Genomic DNA, 21,811 nt, shown 5'->3' with positions numbered 1-21,811 from the left:
GATCTCCAGGAATCCCGTTCTGCCCCAAATTTGTTCCAAATTTTTCAAAATTCCTTAACTTTTGCTAATTACCAGAAGTAGATAAAAATTTCCCACTCTGGTTACCACCAACTATCTGACCACCTCCACCACCACCACCACCAATAGTGGAGGAAGCTTCAGCCAAAGAAGCCGGTTTAGCACCAGTGAAAAAACTCCTCAACTCTCTCTGAAACAGAGACCAACCAGCACGATTGTAACTTGCTGGTATCATAATACAGCCTCTCCTAGACCCACCAAAATAAACCGTAATAACTACAAAAAGACCAGATTTGTTTGAATCTCCCACAGAACTCCATTAGCTTCCCATTTTCCCTTAGTCTTTTACAGAGAACAGCTCTGCCAGGCACCCAATCTCATATATCAGCAAGAAAAGTAAGGATCCACTCCAAACCCCTACATCCAACCCAAATAGAACTCTTAACACCCCGACGTGTCTCATGTATAGCATACGAATCAGACCGCCCCCAGTCAAAAGAAAAGGAGAAAAGCTTGGCATCAATGCGAAACGACCTCTTACTGCCCCTGTGGTTCGAGGATTGAGGTAAAGGAGGGATATTTTGTGAATTTTCTTTGGTGGGGGTAATTGGTGTGGCTAAGGGTGCAGGTGCAACTTTAGGCAGTTTAGTCAAAACATGGTTAGACCCCTGAGGTGGTGGGGATGAGGAAGGCAAGGATGGAGGAGGGGGAAAGGGATAAGGGAAAGTCCCAAACTGTGGAGGGAAGCAAGGGAGGGGAGGAGGAAAATGGAAAGGCGACAAAAAAGAAAAGAAACAAGGTGATGGATGTGGGAGGGGGTGAAGGTGAGGTGGAGGAGGGTGGATAGGGGGAGGGAGGGAGGGCTGGGGGAGGCATTTTTATTTCAAATACAATCTACTGTCAAGATAAGTTATGATATGAACCCTCTTCTCAACTTTCCATTCTTAATTTACTTGAGCTTGCTGCTCTGCATTGGTAAAAATATTTTTTGACTTGGGCTGTTAAAGGTTTCTTCCCAGCATGTCATTTATCTTTGTTTGGATCAATAAGAATTGAGAGGCTAACATAGATAAGGAAATCCCATGATAAAAAGATAGTGGAAGAGGTTTCGTACATATAACATTCTTACTTTTCAAAAAAAAAAGAAATATCTCAATAGCCAATCTAATGTGAACAAGAGACATGCTAAGTGGGTAGGCTTTTTGCAGCAATTCACTTTCTCATTGAAACATGGAATTCTCAACAAAGTGGCTGATGGGTTGAGTAGGACTAATTTCTTGGTGGAAATGCAAGCTAAGGTCGCTGGTATTGAAGTTTTCAAGGAGAATTACCAAGATGACCCACATTTTGGTGATCTATACCAACAATTGCAGCAAGGACAGCAACCTGCCAAGTCTGACTTTTGGTTGAAGGATGGATTTCTTTTCAAATGGCTGAAATTATGTGTGCCTAAATGTTCTCCAAGGGAATTGATGAGTGTTGAACAACATAATTTGAGGCATTTTGGCAAATCAAAGACCCTAGAATTCCTTAAACAAGACTACTTTTGGCTGGGAATGACTAAAGATGTTGAGCGGCATGTTCAAAGATGCCAAGTTTTTCAAAAAGGAAAGGGTACAACCACTAATGCAGGTCTGTATTTACCCTTTCCAGCGCCTAATAAACCATGGGAATATATTAGTATGGATTTTGTTCTTGGTCTTCCACCTACACAACGAAAGAGTGATTCAATCATGGTGGTAGTGGATCGTTTCTCCAAGATGGCTCACTTCATCCCATGCAAGAAGACTTCGGATGCTTCCAATGTGGCTGCTTTATTTTTCAAAGAAGTCTACAAGATTCATGGTGTACCCCTATCTATTGTTTCCGACAAGGATGCTAAATTTCTTGCTCATTTTTGGCGAACTCTATGGCGCAAGATAGGAACTGAATTGAGCTTTAGCACTTCTTTCCACCCTCAAACGGATGGTCAAACTTAAGTTGTCAACCGAAGTCTTGGGAATCTCTTGAGATGCTTGATTGGAGAAAATCCAAGGAATTGGGAAAGTATCCTTCCTTTGGAAGAATTTTCTTACAAATCTTCTCTTAATCGGACTATTAACACATCTCCTTTTGAAGTAGTGTATGGGAATAGACCTTAAGTGTCTTAGATTTGGCACCCTTGCCACTTTCTAAGGAGAATGTAAGAGCAACAGAAATGACAGATTTTTATGCAATCTGTGCATGCACAAGTCAAGGAGAGAATTGAACATTCCAATGCAAACTACAAGGCTGCTGCTAATATTCACCGAAGGAGACTAATTTTCAAGGAAGGGGACCTCGTATGAGGATTTTGACTAAAGAAAGGTGTCCTCATGGCTCCTATTCCAAGTTGGGAGCAAGGAAAGTAGGTTCATGCAAAGTATTGACTAAAATCAATGACAATGCCTACACAGTCCAACTACCCCCTCACTTAAACATTTCTAATGCCTTCAATGGGAAGCATTTGAAGCCTTATTGTCCAACTGAAACTTGAGGGCAAGTTTCCTTTATGGAGGGGAGTATGATGTAGCCACCCTCTATCCTTAGGCCAGCCAACCAACCCCCCCCCCTCTACCATTAGGGCTGACAACCAGCCACCCTCTACAGGCCAAACAGCCAGCCACCCTTTCTGACCTCCTAGGACAGCCAGCAGCCCCCTTATTTTGACTTCTCATATCTGCCATGTATCCTCTTTAATTACAGCTTTGACTTATGTAACTATTAGCACTTTATTTCCTAATAGTTAAAGATTATAAATAGGCTTGCTATGTAAGAGTACAATCAGTTTTTTTATGTGAATTTAACTTAGTTTCAGTCCTGGACAGAAACTTTGTTTTTTTTTTATAAGTAAGATGTTTATTGATATCAAAAAATGAAACACCTTAGTACACAGGGAGTGTACAAGGGTTAAACAATCAAGAACAAAAATTACAAGAATCTAAGAAATCAAGAAAAGATAAAAATGATTGGTTCCGCAAAGCAGTCAACCAATCTCTAAGGGTTCTAAAGAAAAATAGCTTCAAGTCTGAAATTGATCTCTCCTTATCTTCAAAGCACCTGCTATTTCTCTCTCCAAAGACACCACAATAAGCAATGTGGAACAATCATCCATATATGCCCATTTCGATGACAACCAAATCTGGACAGAAACTTTGTTTCTCCAATTTCTCTGTAATTCCAGCTTTAATTCTTAATTTTAATGCAATTCTAGTTCAAGTTCTCAATCAATTGATCTTGATTCCCATCAATTAGTACCTTAACACTCACTTTGCACAGTCACTATCTTTAGATACTTGAGTGATACAGTAAGGAGCCAATTAAGTAGAGCAAACTCAAAAGAAAATAAAAATACCTGTGCTATAGATGTAAAACACTCCAGAAGTGGAAAAATGTCCTTGTCTGAATTTGAGAGTTGCTGCCACTTTGCAATTAGTGGCGGCATCAGAATGTCAAGGTAATTGGGCTGCAAACAACATGATAGTCAATTGGCATAAAACTTACTTCTAAGGAAATACAGCAAGGAAATAAGCTATAAGTTCAAGTCCTCATTGCATCTATGACATGAAAAACAGAGTGGGGAGGAAAGGGATGGCAAGATTATCTCAACAAAATGATGATACCTGATTTAGCTCCCCTCCAACAGCATCTGCTAAGGTTCCAATAGCGTCATATACAATTCTAAGGTTCCGTCTCTGGATATAATGACAAAGATATAATTTAATGCAGACAAAGATTGCACATGATATGATACATAGCATAAAGCCTAGCATGAAATTTAATTATGTCATCCTAGCATTACATCTTATCATCGTACCATTAAAAAGAAATTGGTCATGGCAAAGGGCAGAAAACAACCTGATATTTTCCAAAAGCACACATAAGGTGCTGCAAAATAATTTCCAAGCGTGGTGCCAACTCCTCTGCAGCCTCCTGCAAATTAACAAACCACCATTGAGATTTTAAGATTTTTTTTATCAGTACAATCTATAAATTTTTAAAAGGCAATAAAAATATAATATTCAAACTGCATCTATAGAAAGAACTGAATATCATTTATAGCAAAACCTCTTCAAGTGTTGCAAAAGCTGAACAAGCAGCCTCTTGCACCCGCTTGTTAGTATCCAATATTCTTCGCAACAAACCCATAAGAACCTTGTCAAATTGCTCGTATCCTTTTTGATGTCCAATACCCTGAGATAGAAGAAAGACTAGTTGTCAGCTTCAAAATCTTCTGCAGCCTTGCACAAAGAAACAGGATAGATTGTAATGGTTCAAACTCTGGGTAAGAGTAATAAATCATAATCACTTTCACATTAGAAGTGAATCAGAAATCTGTCACATCTATTTTACATAAAAATTAGTGGGATCATACTTCAATGTATTATCAGGCACCAAATTAGCCAAATTGCCTAAGGGTGTGGATACTATGTTAATTTGGTCAAAATCCCCTACTTCAAAAGAACTCCATCTGAAGCCTTTTCATTGGACTAGGATATCTCATACAGCAAACCCTTGACAAGATTTGATAGGATCCCTCCTTTTTTTAATTTCTAGTCATCAGTGAGAGTAAGATTTATTACAGCTAGAACATTAACTGATGCAATGACATCTAGATCTCACGATTTCTAACCTCCCAATACTTAACTCTTACTTTTAGAGCCAACCAACAACACCAGCAGAGAAGAAAACAATTCTATGGGGTCTGACCCCTATCATTACTCTGATAATTAATCTCAAGTGTCCTAAAAGTTCCACTGTTTACTGGTAAAGATTGGCAAACAAAATTACAAATGGTTACTTAAAACTTGACGTACATACTATTTTCTGCAGGATTGATATTTAATATCTCCAATAACTACAGCATTAAAAACTTATTTCTCTGAGACTCAGAAATAAATCCTTCACCCAAATGGTGCCTCCTTCCCCCATAAATAAGGGGTGGAGAACAGGGCCTTGTATTCAGTTCAGTACAGTGAATGAGTTTATTTGCCTATCAAAAAGAAAAATCAGGCTCATGGGGATTGCTTAACCTTTCTTGAATATATAATACTCAGGATGTGCCATATTTCTAACAGAAAGATCTTTTAGAATGTTCAGATACTCTTTGCCAGAGGATATCCACTAGAAATAAATCCATTCTGTTAATCAAGATTTAATTCAAATTTTCCTTGATTCTAAGAATCTTGAAAGCCTTCATACATCACTCAGTTCAGCAAAAAGCTATAGTAGCCAAATGATGTTGCTGCCTAGCATGAAACACAGCTAACTTTCAGACAGCATATGAATCTTATTTGCAATCACATAGGAAATTGGTTGACAACACAACACCACAGGAGAACTTCACCCTGACTCTACTGGACACACCATATTGTCAATACTGAGTTTCTCAAACTGACCAATCCACTAATCCCACCTCTGGACCCTAATTCAAAACAATTATATTCTATCATTATGTTCAATCATGCTTCTCTATTCCGTTTTTTGTATAGGTAGAAAACTGGGCAATGCCATCGAGTTACAGAACTCTTGGCTTCTTTATTCTCTAAAATGTTTTATTCCATAAAAAATAAAAATAAAAACCCAAACAAAGACACTTGAAAGCTTCAACTTGTTATGTATGCCAACCAGCCTACAACAAGAACATACAACTGGAATGCATCAGAAAGAAGACAATAATTATCTCTGACAACAATCAGACAACATAATGGGAACATAATTATACCTCAACAATAAATTTGCTGAAACGAGAAATTGTCCAACATGAAATACTCCGTATCAGCGGAAACTTATCATCTAAAAGAGGGATAAGAAATGTGACAATCTGCAAATGAAAAACACCAATTTGACTTATAAACAAGAACAGAGAATAGAATTTCTCATATATATCAAGATACACACAATCTTTTAATAGGCACTACACACATACCAACTGTTGTGATGATCATGATCATGAACATGATGTAAAAAAAAGAAAAAAAAGAGACAATTTGACTAAATTCTGTATCACAATTATAACAAGTCCACGGTTCCCATAGTCGGGAACAAAACAAATAAGCAATTACACAACCAAAAAATACCCATGCAAAGAACAAAAAGGTTAGTGATGATATAAAAATGATCTCCAAGGAAACGGGATAGAGAAGCCAAAGAACAGGGATACCTTTAAATGCATATCACAGCAAAAAGGAACTTCAAAAGCATGAATAGACAAGCCAAGTAATAAGCACTAAGTGTGTGTGTGCGCGCATGTGCACGCGTACATGTGTACGTGCATGTGCACCATATTGGCAGCAATCATTATTCTGTAATCAGAAAAAAAATATATATATATATATATTACCTCAGACAAATGGGGATAAAGACCATTGATGCAACCTTCAGCGATGGCACCAAGAGCCAAAACAGCAGCTTCCCTTTCTTTCCAAGCTGCATCACCGGTGGTGGACAACTGGGTCTGTAGAAATTTGATAAGTGAAATCATGCATTTGAAGCAGGATTTACTAACTTGAGAGGAAAAACTCTTCTACCACAGGATACTTTTTTTTTCAACTTGCACCCAAAACTCACAGATTACATGATTCCTACCTGATGTTACAAATAAAGTAATCTATTCAAGCAATGTTTATTAGTTTAATTGGTCATATCAGCAGCAATTCAAGCATTTCTCATATTCTTGTATGCATGTGAATGACAATGTTTTCCATGGTACTAGCACATGTTCTGACTTTTATATAAAATTTGGGGGGGAACTTGACAAAGATGCGCAGTAAATCAGTTTCTTAATGATGAAAATAATCTATCAAAACCTAAGAGAATGAAATAGCAGCTTATTCATTATGTAACCAGGTAATTTTATAATCAACTACAAGAACCAACTGTACCAACAGTGAGCTGAAAATGAATATGGGATGCTTAGCACCAAAAAAATTGAAGGGATGGAAGGGAGGGACGGATGAGAAAAAATAGATCCTTAGTTAACATCTCTAGTAATGGAGAGGGGGTACCAAAAGGTTGAAGGAAAAGAAAAACAATGCAAGGAAAAGAAACAATGAAAGCAACATATTCTTTCACAATCAAATCTTTACATCTAATGCCTCACCTCAACTATCGGCATCAATGTTGGAAGAATCTCATCCCCAAACACATTTGAGAGGATATCAAGAGCAGCAGCACTGCATTTCCGTAAATTCCATACATTAACAATGTCATCATCCTGAAATGATTTGAAAGATGTGGTTCAGAAGAATTCACACAGTGATGTCATCTTTTAATCAAGAAAATTTTAGTGATCTTTATCAAGTCAACTTCACTAGCCAAACAATTTCAATAAGCAAACAGAACAAAGGTGATGTTGCTGCATACATCGTCTTCCACATCGGATCCATGAAATCGTGAAGAATGGAAACGAGGTTTGAGATCCTGCACAGAAAATTTAGAAGAAAATAAACAATGAATTCAAACTTGAAAATTTTGAGAAGGAAATACCAGTGAAGAAACATATAAACTATAGAAAACCTTAGAACTCAATAATGAAAACATGGTTCTAACCTGATCACGATCTGGGAGAGAACCATCCTCCTGCAACAATAAATTGACAGCAAGTGAATTATGAACTACAGCAACTACTAATTCAAATACACCAAAAACACAAATACCCAGAAAAGTTAACCTCAGCATCCACAAGTGATTCATCGTCATCAGCATAAACCATGTTTGACAACAAAATCTGCAAGTGTGATAGATATGTTAAAGAGATGCATAGAATTGCAACTGACTTCAAAGAAAAATCTCAACATAGCATTAAGCATACTGGAATCAGACGAGGCAAGAACTCCCTTATATTCTCTGGTGGTAACTGAGCATCACAATATGCAGACCTACCAATCACAATCAATATGGAAAAAGTAGCTAGTCAATGAACAAAAAAATGAAAAAGAAAAATTTTACAATACAAAGGTTAAGGGTTCCTAACAGCATAACCCAAAGGCTACACCCTTTTTAAGTAACTTAAGTGCTACCTGAAAGATGAAACATACACTTCTTTTGCTTTTTACAAGGACACGCACTACAAAAAAACTTTTCAGTTGCTCCACATATATGATATTTACTTATTTAGTAAAGTCCATCAAAGCTGAATGTAGGAACATGTAACAGTTAGTGTGCGTTTGGGTTAGGATGAAAAATATTTATCAAAAAAAAGGGTTAGGATGAAAAATGAAAATTATTTCACTATTCAGCTTATTTTTGCTACTATTCATGAGCCCACTGTACTTTTTGGCACTATTCACGAGCCCCACTTTACTATTTCAACTAACTTTTATCTTTATCTACAGTACTTTCAGCAATAATTTTTCAATTTCAACAAAATAGGCGGTATCCAAACACACCCTTAGTCTCTCAGATATAGTTTCCAGATTTTTTTTTTTAATTGCATTTCTGCACTAAGGAAAAAAAAAAGGTAAGACTCTTACTCCAAACACAACCCTGAAAGTTGATATTGCATATGAATTCCTAGACAGACAACAATAACAACCTTGCACAGGAATTGAGTTCAATACAAGACCATAAGAACATTCTAAAAATCTTGATCCAAAAGAGAGCAATCTTGAACAGGGTTACCTAACTAATTTCAGTTTGAATAATAAGCTAAACTGATGCAGGACAAATAGATAAACTAGTAGCCAGCAGCTAGGCTTGCTTGGAGCAGCACTTAGCGATAGAAAGCCACTAGGAGTCAGCACCTAGAGTTGGCTAAAGTCTGTACCAAACCATGGAGACAATTTCAATAGAAATTTTATTCATCAAAATAATCTCTCTCAATAGGATAACAAGACTTTACTTTTATAGACTACTAAACCCTAATATCTAACTGAAGTAGGAAACCCTACTTATTGAATTACAAGAAAATAATCTTGCCTCTAGCTTCTAGGAAATAAATTATCAATAACCTAATAAACTACTAGGACCAAAAATAAAAATACAATCAACTTGCAAAATAAAATAGATATCCCATTAAGCCTCCCACATTATCCCCTCCTGATTGGAGAAAACTCGAACTCGTGTTTTAAAGTGTGGAAAGATAAGAATTATGACACTAGATACTTACTTCAACTCAAGATCACTATTGAGAGCACTGAGAATAGAAAAGTCTTACATTCCACCACATCATTAAATTCATCTGGAATTACAAAATTGGCGTGCAGAATGAGCATTGCAAATGAGACAGTCTTTTCTGGAACCATAGGAAGGACCATTATATCAATCTTTGCCACTTTATCAAAAAATTTATCTTCATGCACAATGGAGCGCTGACCAGTAGCATGTTCATCAAACTTAAATTTCACATCATGCGCGCCCTCTAGTGCTTTACTCTCTTGTGAAACCTTCTCTTCATCAAGTATAATGGAACCGTCCTTCTCAACAATAGGCAGAATATCTGACTCTTCAAATGGCTGAATTAAATCTACTACACAATTCAAATATCTCACCTTGCAGTTTAGGTTCTACAGTAGGTTCTTACTACGCAAACGTTGAAGCAAAATTTTTTAGAACTTTCTATCTCAACACACAATTTTGGTGGCTCAATAATATTGTCTCTTGTGTGTAAAGTGTTGCCTTCAAGGTTGTTGGTCTTTCTTCGGAAGTACTTATCTACTTACATAAGTTAGGTGTTCATTCATTTGAGCTCTGCAACCATGTCTTCAACGGTGTGTGCTAAATTCTTTAGGGCTTGTTCTATGTTAGACTGCACTAGAGTGGGCCTAGGACTAGACATTACACAAACATTCGTCTTGTTTCCTTCAAATTATAAAATTGGTTGCCTATCCCACTGCCTTATATTCTCTTCAATCTTGAAAAATACCATAAGAAGATTGAAATGGATAGTTTTGTCGATAATACTATGGTGTATATACCATCCTAAGGTCAGCTTTCATTTTTCCCAAGTAACTGGAAACAATGCCAAAACAAAGTGAAGGTCCCAACAATAATTCTAGTGCTACAAAGCTCTACCAACAACTTGCATTCTGGCAAGAACAACTATGTTGTGTTCATTTGACACACACAAAAGTTCAAAGAATCGGACCACCTCAATCCAATTGTTGAAAATCCAAGGGTCTGGTTCATCTGAGCCTTGCTTATTTGGACTGTCACTAACCATTGACTTGCTTTGTTTTAGGAACAGAACTTCTATGGACCTCCAAACTGGTGTAACTGGACTTTGTTGCACATGTGGGCTAATGGATTGGGTGAGTAGCCTGACCTCTCTCTCTCTCTCTCTCTCTCTCTCTCTCCAATTATATTGGGTCAGTCTTTTGCCTTGTGGGTTGTGTCAAGATCTAGGTTTCCCTGTGAATCGAGTCTTTGAAAGACCAAGGGCATGTGAGTTGTGATCTCAAAGGATTATTACCTGGAACTTGAACACACCAAGCCAGAGCAACGACTCACAGAGGTGACAATGGTGCCATGCAAAATGGTTTCAACGTCAACAATTCAAGTGGAAAAAGGCAACGACAACTTGATGAGTTCTCACGCAGGATTGAAGAATTGAGCCACTGATGGTTGAGGCTTGCAACAAGGTGGTGGTTTGAGTCTAGAACGATGATCTTGTTGCGGGTCAAGTTGACGATGTGGTGTTGGGCCATTGAGGACTGGGTTACAGATTTTTTTTTTTGTTGGGTTGAGATTTGTGGTATTCAGGTGGATGGGACTCAAAGACAGCTTGAATTTTGGTTGTAAATTTTTTGTCAATGGATGGGTTATAGTGGATTGACCACAATGGTTTTACAGATGAGACCAGATGAGTGACCGCAACAGATATTTTTATTACTCTAGGTTGACTGGCAGTGATACTTCAAACGGATAAGAATTTGCTCTAATACCAAATTTGATGTGGACAAACCAGAACATTACAACAAGAAAATTTAATAACAAAAAAAATAAAGATAGATGACCCAAGAATCAACACCTAGGCTTGCTTGGAGTCAGTCGCAAGCAATAGAAAACCACTAGGAGTCAGCACCTAGGGTTGGCCAAAGTGGCAACAATGGTTGGCTAGAGTCGGCACCAGACCATGGAGACAATACTAATACTATTAACCTAATAATCTACTAGGATGTAAAACAAAAATAATATTGACTTGCAAAATAAAATAAACTAAACTAAAATAGATATCTCTTTAAGCCTCCCCATCATAAACCTGACCATATTTACCTTCCAAAGCAAAAAAATTTGACTTCACATCCAATACCAATCTTACGCTCCGTTTGTTTCATTGTAAAATGTTTTCAACTAAAAACATTTTCATTTTCAGAGTTTAGGGGTGTTCCTGAAAATGCTCCGAAAATCATTTTTGTTGTTTGTTTTGTTATAAAATAAAAAACTTTTACATGATCTCACATCCTACAACTTAGGCACAAACCCGGCCAAACACACCATCAACCACCCAAAAATCTAGATCTGGAAGAAATAAAAAAGGAACCAGATCCATTATGACCCAGATCAGGGAGCACGAAAAACCAAGAAAGAAAACCAGATTGACATCAGCATTATCACAATCCCAGATCAGCATCGAAGTTTGTGTCACAATGTGCGACAGATCAACGGATCAGTGGTGAATTCATACTCACGGTGGTGGCAGATTGTAGGAAGATTCATCATGTGGAGCGGACTCTCGATCACAGCATGCCCATGAAACTTGATCATGGCCGGCACAGGTACCTGCAGTTCCTCTGCATACAGGGACTCGGCTCTCTCAAATTGAAAAGAGAGAAGGTTAGGGGGGTTGGGTTTCAAGTGTGAGACAACCAGAGGGAGGTATGCAAGCTTAATAATTTGGAAAATGTTTTACCACAAAAATTCCAATAAAACATTCCACAAATTTTTACAAAGGATTTTCCGATCAATGGAAATTTTTTACAATGAAACAAACACCTGAAAAAGAGGAAAGTGTTTTCTGGTAAACATCTTACAAGCAAACAAACGGAGAGTTAATTATAAAAATATAAGCATATCGGTGGGCGGGTGGGTGTTTAGAGTGGCCATAATATACGTTATGCGTGTGTTTGGAAGTATACAGTGTGTGGGACAAAGAGAATGGCAAAGTTATCCACCACAAACATTACCACCACCAGATGTTAGTACTCTTCAATAATCAAATCATTTAGGCTCAAGCATAACCAAGGACACTACTAACATAACAAAGAAATTTTTTGATAGGTACTAATATACCAAAGAAATTAAAATCTTAAACAATAAAAAAAAATTAAAAAAAAAAAACTAAATTCAGCACGCAGAAAAAATAAATAAGTAATAATAATAATAATAATTAATAAAACTCATGAATCCTACTCCCTCATTGATGGCCACCTTAACGCAAATATGCGATGTTGCATAAAATCTATCAACCTAACATCTACCACCAATCTCTCTTACACAAGATCTACAAGCTACATAAATGACTATCTAGCTACTTGTCAAGACATTCATATGTGTAGTTCATAGTTCACAAAGTGGAGGAATACCAGAATTCACAAGCCTCAAGAGCCACTTCATCATCAGTGTCCTTGTTGACTTGCAACATGTATTCAATTACATTCCTCAGATGTGGCTGCATCATAATGCAAAAAAGATTCAGCAATATTAAAAAGAGGAGATGGCATTAGAATAGACAAAAGGCATAGCAAGATAAGATCGCATGACATTAATATGGACAACAGAGTAAGCAGACATTTAAATCACCCTAGACACTCAAAAAGAAACTAAAAGCAAACAACATGCAACAAAAATTGCTAAATAGAAAATGGTACATAATACAAGCAACACAAAAAATGCTAACCTCCAAGAAAGATGGATGGACTTCGATTAGCTGAACAAATGCTGCACAAACCTATAGGCATACAAAATATAGATGAGATCAAAGACAAGCTTGTAATAAAATAATAGCATTCCAGTTCCAACCTCAGAAACAATACCAATAAGAAACACAAAGCTGATAAATGTGGAGCCAAAAACAATAATTGGTGTAAGCGCTTTCCACGCATCTTAGTACTAAATCAAATGCCAAAGCTCAACAATGTGAAAAATACAAATTTAAATATTGTCTCTTCAAACAAATGGTAAGCATGTATGGCAATACAAATATGATATATCTGAAATTGATTTCATTAGTCACATGCATTATATCACAAACTCAAAGTACAATAGGAAAGGGAACAATAAGGCATGGCCAAAGACCTACTCCAGACAATTGAAATCTAACAAACTATCGCAAAACCAACTTATTTAAATATAAAACAAGAGCTAAATTTTAAGAGGAAATATTTAGTGAATTAAATTAGATAATATTAGTGCATAACAAGACCAGGGACAATAAGACAGAGCAACTGGTTACCAATTTCCGCACTTCTGATGCAGGGTCATGAGCAAGAACAAACAAACCCTGAAGATATTGATCCATAGACACATATAAAGCCTGCAAGCAAGTAGCTTAAAAGAGTTACTATCACCCCTGTGCAATTTTTTTCTGATAAGATCCAGCAGGAACCACTAAAGCAATTATTAGAATTATACTTACAGCGGGCAACAACATTATGTATTGATTAACAGAACCCAAGGAGAGCTTTCTTAATGAGGCATGTGGTGACTGGAAAAACTGTTATATAGACACAAAAAAAAAAAGACAAACAAGGAGCATGAATAGTTAAAAGGTCCCATTACAAAATCAGTAGACAGTGTTGAAATTAATTTCAACAGAAGATGTGAAATGAAGATAACTTAAGAATAGATAATAATAAAAAGTTACCTTATACAATCTAGGAAGAAATATGTTTATTGGGCGTTCAGCTAAGCCAGGTACATCTGAATCAAGCACTTGCGGGATATCCTCACAAATCTGTCTTGCACCACATCATCAATGAATCAAGAATTATAATTATAAAAAATCAAAATTATAACATTTCTTGATGCGGTGAGGGAGCTTAGATTTGATATGGAAGAAGGGTTAAAGAAATTTCTAGCAACAAAATAAGATTACTTTTTTGAAATTGGAACACTAGAACATCAATATATAGCAAAAGAAATATTCAACTCTGAAATTTCATAGATTAGATAAGAAAATGCTGCTACAACGGCTCAAAATAGCCTATTTATAGTAGTCTTTAGTAACCCAGAATCCTAACCCTTCATCTTGTTTATTACATATAACAATTAAATTTCAACCATCCAGCTTCATTAAAAGTCGCATGCTAGTCATATAACCTTGTAAAATATTAAAGACATAATAATGGATCAAACATATCATAGAGAAATAAAAGACAACGAACTTTTTCTTTTTCTTTTTTTCCTTAAAGCTCAAATTCTCCAACATGGTTTCTTTCCTATGAAGAGCTAAAGTCAAAAGCCACTGTATTGGCACAGCATAAACACTTATAGATGTTACAAACATGTTGATGCTAAACAACTTGTCCGCAATGTCTGATGAATGAGAATTTGCAACCAGGATAAAAAAACCAGAAGGTTACATGTTCTCTCACATATGCATGGTAAGAATAAAAAAGAGAACTTGTGCAGCCAACCCTCACAATCATTCAGGATAAGTTTGGACAAATAGCGAAAATGATGATAAAGAATATTGATGAACTAAGCACATGTGACTGGTTTCCTATGCCAATACATATCAAGCTAAAAAACATGTATGTCCATCCTCTTCAGCTGCATAGATAGAATAGTATTAGTAACCCCGTCTTTCTCATCTCCAATACACAAGGCTGGAGAACCAAGAGCATTGGGCCAAAGAAAGTTTCAACTTGAGAGCTTTTCCACCCACAGAGGGTGGTTAATAAGACAGGAAAGGAAATTTTGTTGAAGATAATAGTAATTAAGCCCTGGTAGCAAAGTTATCAATATTGTATTGGTCACTGTTCTGCTTTGTCTACAGAAACTAAATATTTCGGAACTTGTGTACCGTTTTGGAATAAATTTGATATATATTACATGTGTGTTTGTATTTTTATATATTAATAGTAGTTAGGCTAATGCATGAATATAAACAAATTATGAGGATAAAATATTAAAGATAGATAAGCTAAATTAAATCTTTATTGCCCAATAGAAACTAGAAAGACAACCTATGTTTTTGTTTTCTATTAAAAGACTTATGGCCTGTTTGGATGTTTAAAAAAGGAGGGGGAGTAGAGTAGAGGGAAGGGGAGTAATTCAATTACCTTGTTTGGGAGTTTTTTAAGGAAGGAGGGGGAGGGGTTTGAAGGGGTTTCAACTACCTCCAACCCCCTCATTTTTAATTCCCCCAAATTGGAGAGATTTGGAGGGAGAGTAGAGCACATAAAATTATTGATAAAGTAAATTACCTAATTTACCCTTATTATATTTATAAAATTACAATGTTAAGAACAAGGGGAAGGGCTAATTACTCCCTTCCCCCTTACTAATTATAAAAACATCCAAACAAGGTGGAGGGTAATCATTCTCCTCTACTCTCCTCCCCACTACTCCCCTCCCCTCTACTCTCCTCTACTCTCCTCCCTCTCTAAACTCCCAAACAGGCCATTAAAGTTTTTATATTCTAGCTTATATGATGTGCAAAAACTGAAAAAGATTTGAATGAGACAAATAAGAAATCTAGAAAAACATTAAGAGTAATCTTTTAAATATATATATATATATATATATATTAACACAATATTAAGCAACAAAGTAACTATCTTGTTATAATATCAACAAAATAACTATTGATAAGACTTGGTTTCATAAAATTTAAATTTAAAAAAAAAAAAGGAAAAAAAATGGTGATTAGGACTTGAACAGTATATTGGGAAGAGCAATAGATACTCTTGAATGAAAAACAGTCAGTCACAACAAAAGGCAATATAGCCTTTGATTTGCCAATAAACTTATATCAATGGAGGTGGCTTCGGAAAGGATAGACCAGCTGCCAATGTCATCGATGCTCACATCCACCCATCAAGATGTTCAGGTATGCCATCTTTTTTCTCTCTCTTTTGCTCTCCCCTCTCACTCTTTCACTCTTTAAGTCTCTGTTCTCTGCTACCATGAACAGGTAGCTACTAATCAAAACCATTATTGCAAATTACTACACCTCCTTGATAGACATGTTATCCTCCTCTGCCATTGTGGCCATGAATCCCCCAAGCCCAGAATATTGGTGTCACCCAAAATGAACCCGCCAAAATAGCCAAAACGCACCAAAACACGCCAAAATTTTAAGGGCATTTTGAGGGAGTTATATGTACCACTTTGGTAATCGGTATGATATATCTCGGCCATTTCAGCCAGTATTTAAGGGTATTAACAACTTTTCCTAGCTTTCCAAAAACTGAACAACGTTTTGGTAATATTTGAAGTTTGTTTACCAGGCTTGAAAGAATCGAGGCTTCCAATATTTAACAGGAAACAGAAATTAAATGAGAGCCAAAAAGTAATGTTCCCATCACCTTATAAAGCCCCATAAGGAATTCATGTTACACTAACTTCAACCATACTAGTTACAACTGAATCTTTTTTTGTTAGCCCTCACACTATTTTACAGCTACATGAAAGCATCAAATTAAAAGATTTCTGAAAAGTTTCCACCCAACCATCCAATACATCTTAAACCCAAAATGCTAACAAGCATGTGTTAATAAAGTATGCTATATCAAAGTAGCACAAATTAAACAAGTTAACAAATAATATCAATAGTAGAGAAGCATTCAGCATATGTAATTAATTTAAAGCACTATTTTAGATAAAAAAAATTAATGTTCATCCATTAACTCAGGATGTTGGATATACCTTGGATAAAGCATCCATAGCACCTTCCATGTGATTTACGTCATTACTGTCTAAGCAATTTACTAAAGCTTGCAACAACTCAGGCCATCCCAAAACACCCCCAAGCTGAACAACAACACTAATAATGGTCCCAACTGTTGATCTAATATGCCTATCTGCTGCTCCCAAGCAAGGCAACAATTCTGATTTAATATATTGCTGGTTTACAGGAGTCATGGACTTGTACACAGTTCTAAGGTTATTTTTTAGAAGAAGGCCCGCAGCTTGTCGAATTTCCACTGATTTACCCTGTTAAAAAGTTCCCAAGAAATCAACTATTAATATAATCAGATCCAATAATAAAAATGTTATCAGTGTGCAGAAAGCCGCACGTGTCCGTGGTATATCCAAGCAACAAACAGGGAAAAAATCAATTTTCCTTATAATGGTAAATTAGTCACTGATCAATGGAATGCAAAATATCAGATTAACAGATAAAATTTCCCGATCCATATGCAGACAATACCATTAGGAAAACAAAAGAAAATTATCGACTTATATTATGCAATGAACATGTGAAAATACGCTAAAACAAATTGCCGTACATCCATGGATAGTTTTAATCAATCTGAATTTTGTATTTTTCTTTTTTTGGATCATTGGCTCTTGCAGTACAAGTGAACTTCTAAGTCACTTTCTTGTATCATGAACTCTAGATTGGTCATTTTGTTACATTTGCAATATCATGAACACATCCATCATTGTGAAAAGGGGCAATATACAGAGTCTAGCAATCACTAAAATGATGAAGTACAAGCATTTTGAGGAAATACGCCACTAGCTATGATGATGACTCCAACTCTTTTGAATTGAATACTATTTAAAAATTGAAAGAAGCAGGTCATATTCCTTAGGACAACCAAACAGTCCCTAAACTACTGAGCTAAAGCATGCTCCATGCTTCTCAATGAAGAATCAACACAAAGTTCAATAATAAAGTTAAATGAAACTTCAAACAAACCCTAAAATGTACTATTCAAGTGTAGCAATAGCTTCACGAAATTGGAACAAAAAGGGAATTTTGAAAAGTATATTGAAGCCGCATAAACATTCCACACCACCTCACTGCTCCTTTCTTTGAAAATTCAATTAAAACCCCAACTTTTTTCCATGATAACGTAAAGAACCTTAAAGAAGAGCCCATTGGACTCAACTCTAGCCCCTTAAACCTACAAGCAGTTGACCCACTCAACATAACTAATTGCCGGGTAATCCAGAAGCATTCACTGTGACGGGCTAAGAAGCATATGTTCATGCCCAGGAGCCTCAACCAAAATCGAAAAAATCCAACCAAGTCAAACGTGTGATCCACCACAAAACTATCCTTATGTATAAAACCCAACAAACCCATTATATTTATTCACTAATAAACCCTCTGCTTCCAAAACAACAAAACCACTTTCAATCAAATCCCAAAAAAAAAAAAAAGCAAAACCCATTAAAATACCTTCATAGATACAATACAATCAAAACCCAGTTCCAATCGGCGCAATCACAACCCATTTTTTCTCGAGAATTCAACCATAAACACACAATCCGCACAAAACCGATTTAGCACGAAACACAAAACTCAATTGCTATAAACAAAAAATCCAGAGAAAACCCTGTAAGCCAAAAAAAAAAAAAGACGTAGAAAGTAACCTCGGCACGAGCGAGAATGAAAGCGAGGTAATTGTTGAAATCTGGGAACTGAGAGTAGTGTTGGAGTTGATGCCAAATCTGAGATTTGTCCGAAGAATGAGAAATCTGTTGCTCCAGCAAGCCGCAGATCTCTCTGAACCCTTCTTCCTGTGGCTGCCACGAGGCAGTATTCACCACCGCCGCCATTATTATTTTTTTCTGTTTTTGTGGGAATTTGAGAGAGAAAGATGGATTCGCACTTGGGACAAGTTGTGAGGATTAGATGGGCAGAGAACAAAGAGTTCTAAAATCTTTGTCGACTGATGAAAGAAATTATTGGAGGTTTTACGGGTGAGAGATGTTGATAGATGGGAGGGTTTCGAGAGAGAGAATTGTTATTTTGTGGGAAGAGAGAGACTATCATTCACTATTAATTTTTTTTTTTTTTCTTTTTCATTTAAACGTGTACTTGGATCAATAATCAGTATCTATATATACCTATGTCTATATCTCTATATCTACGTGTATATGCCATATAGTAAAAGTTGGACCATGGTTGCACCAAAAAACTTCACCATTGAGAAGGAGTTTATCACTTGCTCCGCGACACTAATTATCGCATGTAATTTTAGTATTGGCGTGTGAGTCTATTCTCTTATCTCATTCCCTTTCTCTTACATATATATATATATATATATATTTCTCAAAAGATACTCAGTGTTGTTGAGTCATCCCACATTGAAAATGTGTGATATTGAGAAGGGATTTATCACTTGCTCCACGATATTAACTGCCGCATGCAGTTTTGATATTAGCGTGTGAATGTATTCTCTTATTTCATATATATGCATGTGTGTGTTCCTCAAAAAAAAAAATTGCATAAATTTTTTAAAATTTTTCAATAAATTCATTCACTTAAGACCACTTTGTTCTTTGGTAAATCTGTCTCTCTTTTGTTGAAGAATGCCATTAAAAATCTACTTGGTGTGCTTGAGATTAAGGAATATGAACGTTATTTGGGGCTTCCTGCTGTGGTGGGGAAGAATAGAAGGGCCAGCCTTAATTATATTCATAAGAGGGTTTGGGGTAAGCGTCAAAGGTGGAAGGAAAAATTACTTTCTCAAGCGGGTAGAGAAGTGTTATTGAAAGTGGTTGTGCAAGCCATTCTTACTTTTGCTATAAGTTGTTTTAAACTTCCTGTGGGTCTTTGTAATGATATTGAATCTATGATTAGGAAATTTTGGGGGGGTCAACGAGGAGATCAAAGGAAGATACATTGGAGAAAATGAGATATTTTATGTCAACCAAAATCAAAATAGTTTTAGAGAGTTGGGTAAGTTCAATGATGTCATATTAGCAAAACAAATTTAGAGGTTGGTTCATGACACGGATTCTTTATTTTATAGAGTGTTTAAGGCTAAATATTTTCCCACGGGGTCCATTTTTTATGCCTAGGCCGGATTGGGGTCATATGCTTGAAAGAGTATTCTCAAAGCTCGTAAGGATTCTTGGCTCCCTCGTAATAATTCAGGCAGAGTTCTATCCCCTATTTTGGTGTTGTTTGAGGATGCCACGATGGACTAGTTGATAGATAGTGATTCGAGGTGATGAAATACAAGTCTGGTGGATTCTATTTTCTTACCTTTTGAAGCTCAGCTGATTAAGTCCATCCTGGTCTGTCATTCTGCTCAAGATGATTTTTAGTTCTGGCCTCATTCCTGGACTGGCATGTATCAGGTTCGTTTCGGGTTATAATTTGTTATGTGCTTTAAATAGTAGTGATGTAGCCTCATCTTCGGACACAGCTGGGCAGAAGAAATTTTGGAATAGCCTTTGGAAATTAAATGTTCCAAATAAGGTGAAATTATTCCTTTGGCGAGCTTGCACCAATTCCATTCCGACTATGCTTAATTTACACAAGCGTAGGATTGTTTCGTCTTCAGTGTGTAGCCTTTGTCGTGAAAGGGAGGAATCAGTTCTTCATGCTTTATGGTCTTGTGAGGGTATTAGTTTGGTTTGGGGTTCTTGTTTTGCTTCTTTACCTTCTGAATTTTCCAAGGTCAGTTCGTTTAGTGACCTGCTTGATTTAGTGTTCTGTTCCTTGTTGAATTCTGAAGTCTTTACGATGACTTGCTGGGCTATCTGGCATCGCTGGAATAAAGTGCGGGTTGGGGAGGAGGTCTGGTCATTAAGTAAGGTTGCTGGTGTAACGCGTCAACATTTGCAAGATTTTCAGTAGGTTCGTCTCTGTCCTAGTAAGAAGGTTTGATCAAGGAGACCTCGGTGGAAGCCTCCTGATGTGGGTTTTGTGAAGGCAAATTTTGATAGGGCGATCTTTGAAGGTTTAAAGGCAACAATAATTGTGTGGTTGTTCGGAATGATCATAGGGAGGTGGTTGCAGCTTTGGCTGAGTAAATAACAACAACAAAAAAGCTTATATGTATTAACTTTAACCTAAACTAATAAAAAAAAAATCTAATAACAATCTAATAACATTAACTATTTTTTGGGATAAAGTATAAAAAAAACTAATATGTAATTAAGATAAACTTCTTAAATTACATAAACTTATTTTTCTTTTTGTTCATATCAAGTTATCAACTTATTCACAACTTAAAATTATCTAATATAAAAGTGGAGGTATATAGACAGGTTGGTATATTTTTCCCTTTTCCTACGTTATGGTTTCTTGATGTATTCTTTTCTTCTCATACTTACCTATGAAACTTGCATGTATGTATTTGCCTTCTTCTTGTTGTTTTTTTCATAAAATTCTCTTCTTCTTTTTTTATCTCTCAAATTGAATATGTTTTGTGTGCGGGTTGCCTTTTGTTTAAGTTATTTTTGTTAACTTTGATCTAATTTATATGCTTATTATGGTCTTCAGAATCAATTGTATATCTTCCATGAAAACTAACTGATTATTTTTAACTAAAATCTTATTCACTTTTTGAAAGATATATTTTCCAATATTTGTAGATCCCACAAGTAGCCATGAGACCAAGATTTGAGCATCTAAAACCATGATAATGAACATCACTCCACAGAGAATGGAGACAAAAAATTGATTAAATATAAAAAGGGTGATGTAAAAACAATAGATATTTAAGGTGATGTCAAATCTCCATAACTTTGTTGCCTCTCCCTTGCCGTCAAAGTTAATTCAATTTTCATGTCAATATCTTTACTTTAACTCTAACTAGCTTGTAACTCCATGCATATGCATGGATACATTTCAAGATATACAATAAGATGCATAATATAATTCTTATATATATAATTTAAACACTATTGATAGTCATTT

At 36.1% G+C, this 21,811-nt stretch overlaps 1 protein-coding gene across 1 annotated transcript in view; it reads right to left on the bottom strand.

The window, feature by feature from the left end:
• LOC142607103 (transportin-1) overlaps positions 1-18,970 on the bottom strand; it is a 44,256-nt gene extending 25,286 nt beyond the window's left edge. Inside the window, exons 1-18 of the mRNA XM_075778518.1 lie at positions 18,529-18,970; positions 16,849-17,136; positions 13,841-13,930; positions 13,613-13,690; positions 13,430-13,510; positions 12,875-12,925; positions 12,561-12,646; positions 7,850-7,916; positions 7,709-7,765; positions 7,588-7,617; positions 7,402-7,458; positions 7,139-7,252; positions 6,380-6,493; positions 5,762-5,860; positions 4,105-4,230; positions 3,895-3,969; positions 3,660-3,731; positions 3,392-3,502 (exon numbers count right to left, since the gene is read on the bottom strand). Of these exons, the coding sequence (XP_075634633.1) occupies positions 3,392-3,502; positions 3,660-3,731; positions 3,895-3,969; positions 4,105-4,230; positions 5,762-5,860; positions 6,380-6,493; positions 7,139-7,252; positions 7,402-7,458; positions 7,588-7,617; positions 7,709-7,765; positions 7,850-7,916; positions 12,561-12,646; positions 12,875-12,925; positions 13,430-13,510; positions 13,613-13,690; positions 13,841-13,930; positions 16,849-17,136; positions 18,529-18,714 (1,782 nt within the window). The 5' untranslated portion in view covers positions 18,715-18,970. The remainder of the gene's footprint in view (positions 1-3,391; positions 3,503-3,659; positions 3,732-3,894; positions 3,970-4,104; positions 4,231-5,761; positions 5,861-6,379; positions 6,494-7,138; positions 7,253-7,401; positions 7,459-7,587; positions 7,618-7,708; positions 7,766-7,849; positions 7,917-12,560; positions 12,647-12,874; positions 12,926-13,429; positions 13,511-13,612; positions 13,691-13,840; positions 13,931-16,848; positions 17,137-18,528) is intronic.
• Between the last annotated feature and the right edge of the window lie 2,841 nt (positions 18,971-21,811).

This window comes from Castanea sativa, chromosome 8, assembly GCF_040712315.1.
Source record: "Castanea sativa cultivar Marrone di Chiusa Pesio chromosome 8, ASM4071231v1".
Taxonomy (NCBI): Eukaryota; Viridiplantae; Streptophyta; class Magnoliopsida; order Fagales; family Fagaceae; genus Castanea; species Castanea sativa.
The sequence above is the reverse complement of the archived record's forward strand: the minus strand, read 5'-3'. Positions and strand labels throughout refer to the sequence as shown.